The sequence below is a fragment of the Diplotaxodon limnothrissa genome, linkage group LG18, assembly GCF_057381915.1.
Source record: "Diplotaxodon limnothrissa isolate DT_005_m linkage group LG18, D_limnothrissa_male_GT1.1, whole genome shotgun sequence".
Classification (NCBI taxonomy): Eukaryota; Metazoa; Chordata; class Actinopteri; order Cichliformes; family Cichlidae; genus Diplotaxodon; species Diplotaxodon limnothrissa.
Window position 1 is genome coordinate 14,400,029 of NC_140613.1, and position 6,725 is coordinate 14,406,753.

General features: G+C 39.4%; 1 protein-coding gene across 1 annotated transcript; it reads left to right on the forward strand.

Annotated features, from left to right (window-relative positions):
* The first annotated feature begins 439 nt into the window (after positions 1-439).
* LOC146613279 (von Willebrand factor C domain-containing protein 2-like) lies at positions 440-2,374 on the forward strand. Its single transcript, XM_085378860.1, has 3 exons — positions 440-796; positions 1,673-1,802; positions 2,077-2,374. Exons 1-3 carry the CDS (start codon positions 440-442, stop codon positions 2,265-2,267), a joined length of 678 nt encoding a protein of 225 aa, XP_085234986.1. The 3' UTR covers positions 2,268-2,374.
* The last annotated feature ends 4,351 nt before the right edge of the window (positions 2,375-6,725 follow it).

The following is a 6,725-nucleotide window of genomic DNA, read 5'->3' on the forward strand; positions in this document are numbered from 1 at the left end:
ATAAATACAAGACTAAACAGATAAAGCACAATAAGAGCAAATTTAAAGGCGCAGTAGGCTTCAAGTATCACACAAGGCCACGAAGAACTCTTGTAGGAGGCTGAAGTCGTGCGTGTTAAACTAGGGAGGGACAGGTTTCAGCTTAGTAACGTTAAGGGCAAGCATGTACTCTGATGAGAGCAGTGAAACTTTCCCCCTCATGCTCCCAGCCTCCACTCCCTTCCGGACTCCTTGCCTTGCAAAAGTGTGCGCAGACCCGGCAGACCGCTGTGGAGAGGTTCAGGATTTGGGGGGCTTTGTTTTTAACAATCTAACGAAGAAAAGGTTTTGTTTGTTTTTTCAAATCTTGGCTGATCGCTCTACTAAACCCAAGTAGGACTACAGTGCAAGTTTCCCTTCACTAACGAACTTTTACTCATTTGGATTAATCAGATAGATTATGGAAAAGCTTGTGAGAGAGCGCCTTTCCTTAGCGCGCGGGATACGCACGGTCCTTCTGGCACTCGTACTTTGCGCGCAGGCTTGTTTTGGCTTTTCGGTCGCTGGACAGCAGGAGAGCACCTGCGAGGCCAATGGCAGCATTTACTACATGGGAGAATGGTATTTCCTGGACTCTGATCACTGCACTCAATGTGAGTGCACCGCTGAGGGCTCCGTGTGTGCCCGCACTGAATGCACCTCTCTCCCAGCTGCATGTATCCACGTTAGCCACTACCCCACCGACTGCTGCCCCAGGTGTGAAAAAATTGGGTGCGAGTATCGAGGGGTGGTGTACGAGCTAGGACAGAACTTCCAGGTAAGTCAGTGCCACATAAATAAACATAACCTATTGGAAAGGTCTAAAAATTTGTCTTTTTAGGCCTAATTTTTTTTTTTTACACTTTTTCTATATTTACTTTGATATACGTTTGTGAATCATCAGGCTTTGAAGAAAATGTAAGAGGGTTACAGGTGTGCATTGGTTGAGACGTCCATCGATAATAGTTTAGTTTTGTAAGAATAGTGCTCAAAGTAGCTGCAACTATTTAGAAAATGGCCTACAAGTGAAAATGTCAGCATCGTCATCCTAAAATGAAGCACCTTAGTGCGCTTATGTCAATAGTATTATTTAAGTAAATCTTTTTGACGTCAAAGCTGTAGTAACTGTACTGTACTGTAAATGCATCACAGCAATAACAGTGTACAAGAACATTATAAGAATACATTATTCGAAAGAATGACTTGAACACTAATAATAACAACACTTAATAGAAGCTCTAAAATGTAATTATTATCTAAATAATCTGAATATCATAGAGATATTCTAGTAACACAAGGGAGCACCAGTTGGTGTTTAAACTTTGGGTCTTCTGGTCTCGCCCCATTGTTCCCAATCGTTGTCTCTGAATGCATGTGTCAGAACCAAATGAGGATGAGCTTTGATGAATACTAAAGCCTAAACCAGATATCCGTTTGTATGTAATGATTATGCAGTATTAAATTGGAGGTAAATGGCGCCCCCTTTTGAGTTGGTACGAGGATTAGTACACGCTTTAAAAAGGATACCATTATACATAATTCGTGTGCTTGCTAGGAGTGACTAACCCGCATTTACATCACGAGGAGATTAGGAAATGATCCCTGCTGGGTTTCAGTGTATGCGTGTGTTTGTGTCGGTGTGTGTGTTTTCCAGCCATCAGAATGTGAGCAGTGCACTTGTGACAGTGATGGCATTGCCCGCTGTCTTGTGGCAGATTGTGCGCCTCCACCATGTGTCAACCCTGTCTATCAGCCTGGGAAGTGCTGCCCTGAATGCAAGGAGGGTATGTTAAAAACACAGTTTAATAAAAGTAGAAAGTTAAAAAAAAAAACACTCACAGACAGCATCACAGAGAGAACATTTATCTTTTTTTTTTTTTATAATTTGAGCACAGTTTTCAAATGTTGTCATTTAGACCCACTCTAGTGTGGTCTTGTCTTGTTTTTGAAAATTGGTTTAAAATAGGGATGAGTGTAGTTACACAATGTTATCCATTTGACTGATTATGTGTAGTATCTGTTAAGTTCCAATTACCTGTTCTTCTCTTCTCCCCAAAGGTCCTAACTGCTATGTTGATGGATCACGCAGTAAAGTGATTCCTGCAGGAGAGCCCATCTGGGTTGACTCCTGCACCAAGTGTCGTTGTCACGACGGCCAAGATGCTGGTTACTGGGAGGGAAACCGCCTCGCCACCTGTTCCCGCCTCAGAAACTGTAAACCTCACCAGCCGCCCACCCAGAAAAACTGATTCTCTGTCAGTAGGTAGACTGTCAGAGGTCTACATTTCTTAAAATACATGTTGTTTAAAGAAGCAGTATGTTAATGTACTGTACAGTACTGTGCAAATGTCTTAAGCCACCGGTTCTTTCTTTTTCTTTTTGCTAGAAAAATGGGAAATAGCTGCATAGATTTATTTAAACTTGTGCAAACACACATAGAAATACATAATAAAAGGCAAAAACAGAGTTTGTACTATGCAGTGGAAGGGCATCTGTCAAGGAGTGAATAACAGATGGATCAGCTGAAAGGCCACATACAACTCTCAGGTCCTGTGTCAGGTCTTTGCTGGACTTTAAGATGCTGTTTATATGCTGCAGATTTTTGTTTGAGACTGCCACTTTTCCTCCACTTGTCCAGTTCCTCAAATTCCTTAAGTTCACACTGCACACAATGTCAAAATATGACAAGTTTTCTGCTAGAAGTTCTTTCGGACCTTCGCTTCTTGTTGGTGCAAAAATACTATTTTCTGTCTCTCAGATTGTGTTAACTTTGATATTTTTTGTATCATGTGCCTAAACATATGATTTTAAATTTGCTAAATTGTCTCTTATCTAATCTCTCTTACACTGGTTCATCTCTTGAGTTTTTTATTTTATTTTATAAAAGACCGCCCTTCAAAAATAATCAAAACAGCAAAGACCGTCCAAAACGGTCCAAAGAAAAAAAATTGCAAAGCCTCTCAAAGTTTGGAGAACTATTGCTCAGACCAATTTGAAAAATTACAATAAAGCCTGCCTACTTTGAAACAAAATATAAAGAATGACATGTGGCTCAAGACTTTTGCACAGCATTGTACCTTAGGCAACAGGACAAGGATACCTAATCCAACATTTCAGTGTAACAAACAACACTAAAGCTGTCACTGACAGGACACTAGCTGAGAATTATAAGAACTTCAAAAACACAAAATTAGGTTCCAGTAATGTTGTTTTGAATGGACAACAAACACTCCAACACTTGTTCCCAATACCTGCACTACTACAGAAGAATCTTTAATGAAACAAATCTAACAGGAACAAGTAAATTAAACGACCCTTGAGTAGTGGCCTTCCTATCATGATTGGTGTTTTTCTGAGAGAGAGAGATGAGTGGGCTATTGCAGACCTTGGGGAGGACCAAGGAGGTATTTCAAGCATCAGAACAAAGCCAATGTAATTATTGGATGACAAGAAATGATAATTGACCTGTCACCAGCTGATGCAGCAGTAAAATGCATGCATCACTGTGATGCAATTTAGACTAGGAAACAGCAGAACGGAGCAATAAACAACTTTGTGTCTGTTCTATAAATATTGTAGTTCAATTTCCATGCTAATTGAAATATAATGTATGAGAGTATGGCCTGACATATGACTGTACAGTAGTTGTAGACAAGTGTAATATTTGAAAGCAGGGGTTCATTTAGGAGAATGTGATTTGTACATGTACACTGTAGAGCAGAAAAAAAAACATCAATCTGTAACTCGCAGCTTTGCTCATTTTTCACAAGAAAGGTGTAGCTTTGATACAAACAACCTTCTACATTATTTGCACTCTCCAAGTGGAAAATTATGATTTTCTGTTTTCAGAATGAAATGTAGCATGAAGTATATTGTCTTTTTTTTTTTTAAACAGAAACATTGATAGGCAGCAGGCCTACCTTCTGTAATTTGTCATCATTTCTCACTTTGATCATGAGGGACATTTCATAGAAAAAAAACAAAAGTGATTTCAAGTTTAAAACTCTGTGTTTACTGCTTTGACATTACATAATAATCTCGGGCTGCTGCTGCCTGCATCAGTGCCATTGATCCATTGTAGCTAAATATCATTAATAAGCAGACGCTGTGTTTGTATTTCACAAAATATGAAAGAATTCCTACAAGTGCAGCTTTCAATTTACTGGCTGATATGAAGGGAACTGATGTGATGTGATGCTGCATACCTTTTTTGATAATCCATACAGGTGTGCAGAGAAAATGTGCAAAGATTCTTCAAATTAAAACTCCTTTTTCATGCCCATTAAACTTGTCTGTTTTGAATTGCTTCTTTTTACTCCGAGTGACTCATTTACTGTGCTTCTGTCTGTGAGGACACCTGCCCGATGCCCCTGCAGAGCTTTTCTGCTGACAATGGGAAACAAGCAGCTTCCTGGAAAAAAACCAACAACGATAAAGAACCAGTAAACTAAAACAACAAGAGGACGAAAAGGCTTTCGTGTTGTCGACTTAACTAGAGGACAGAATTTAATTCAGTTTTATTTATATTATTATGAGCAATATATGTGGGAAGTGACAGTGGGAAGGGAAAACTCCCTTTTAACAGGAGGAAACCTCCAGCAGTGCAAAGCTCAGGGAGGGGCAGTCATTTTCCGTGACTGTTTGGGGCTGAGTGGAGGAAGACAGGTCAAACAGAGTATAAGAATAGAGCCTGAGAACAACTAATGAATAAATGCAGAATGGTGTAAAAACCTACGAAGGGTGAAGAAGAAGCACTCAGGAGAGAAAAGAGGAAAAAAGTCTGCAGAAGTTCAACTGGACTGTTTGAGATCAAGAGGAAATATTCAAAGAAACATGAAACACACCATCATCACAGGATCTTTTTAACTGCAGATTTATTGATTGTATAGAAAAAGTAGGTTTGATATGATTTAATGCATTCTATATAAGATATAACATTTTCAACATTCAATGTACAAAAAGAAAAAAAAACATACAGGTACAGGAAATCTTTAAAAACACCCACAGGCCTGAAAGTCCCGTCTGCCATCGGCAGCAGATGAACAAAAAAAGTATCAGAAAAAAAGCGCTTTGAATAGTTGAACCACCAGGTTTACCTGACAGCTGGAACAGCTTCAAAAGTCAAAAAGTCCAACAAGAAACATCAAGCACTCCTCGTGGTTCTTTCAAATACTACTTATGCTAAAGTTTCTTCTGCTGATTTTTACATCTTTAACCCACATTTTATACACACTGCACTGCACCCATCCCTCTCCTGCTTTAAATTATACCTTTTTTCAACTTTCTGTCAACTTCTCATCTCATAAAGGCTTCCCAGAAGGATTGATCTTACATTTAAAGGGACACTCCACAAATTTTACAGTTCAGTCTATTTGTTTAGGTGTGACTTGAAATACCACAGTGCCCATGAATTCCTGCTGCCTTTGCCATCGAGGAGAAGGCAGCTGGAACTGTGTTTTGAACTCTAGTTCAAAGTGACTTAAAAGGTGTTGAACCCACTCATAGTTGATCCACAGTTAAGGGCAGAGCATGCAACAACATTTTAAGCCCATGCAAAATGAACCCAGCGAATATGAGTCAAATTCTTTATTAATCTTTTGGTAAACAGGGAAGTAATTTTAATTCTTTTTAAAGGGTTTTTTTCTTGACTGCCCAAAATGTCCAATTGCACTTACCAACTCTATGAAAGATTTTTAAACTTCTATTTTAAAGCTAACCGCACAGCTGGGATATGTTGGCCGGAGTGGCCACAACTTTACAAAGCACATTAAATTGCTGCACTGTCCCTTTGATATGGCGAGAATGATGAAAATAGTGATGCCATCATTTTATCTGCCTTTAATCTTTGATTATGTTTAGATAACACAACAGGTTTATAAGACAAATTTTTAAAAAAATGATGACTGCATTAGAATTGAAACTAGTCCTTAAAATGTCATCCCACATCCCTCAACAATGACTTAAAAGAAGAACATGATATAGAGGTGAATGAATCTGTAATATTGCACTGCGTGAGCTGTAAACACTTTAGAGAAGGGATCGTTGTTGACCCCTGTGTGCAGTCTGACAACACAAAAACTCACCAGGAGACTACTGCTTAAAAAACAAAAAAATAGGATCAAAGCACAGAGAGAAAAGTGAAAAATAAAATGACGACATCCAAAGAGGACATGAAAAGAAGGGAGACAAGGATGGGGATGTGTGCCGAAAAAGAAGAAAATGGAGATACAGTAAGTGGCCGGGACTTCACAGACTCAAAGAGAGGCCCTGTCAATATCTATTGAAAGTCGAAGCACCCTTGTGAGGCACGGCTGCGCATCACAAAGCACAACAGTGTGCCATTGCCACAAACAACCTAAACTGGCAGAGTACAAAAGAAGAGGCATTGAAAAGGGAGATGGTGCAAAAAAGAAAAGAAAAGGGGAGGGCTGGACAGTTTGAATGAACATGTGTGCTCGGGTGTGTGTGTGTGTGCAGAAAAGAGCGTTGATACCTTCCAATAAGCTTGAGGCAAAGATAACAGAGAGACAAACAGATGGGAACAGTTTTGCCTCAAGGCTAACCAAAGAGGAGGCCAACGGTGCTCGATTTTCACCAAAATAAAAGCCCCAAATTGTTCTCTGTGGTTCAAATTGCAGTCGCAAGACTTTATGCAAACCCCCTGCCACTTTCATGAAAACATACTACAAATGCTTTCTTTATTTTTT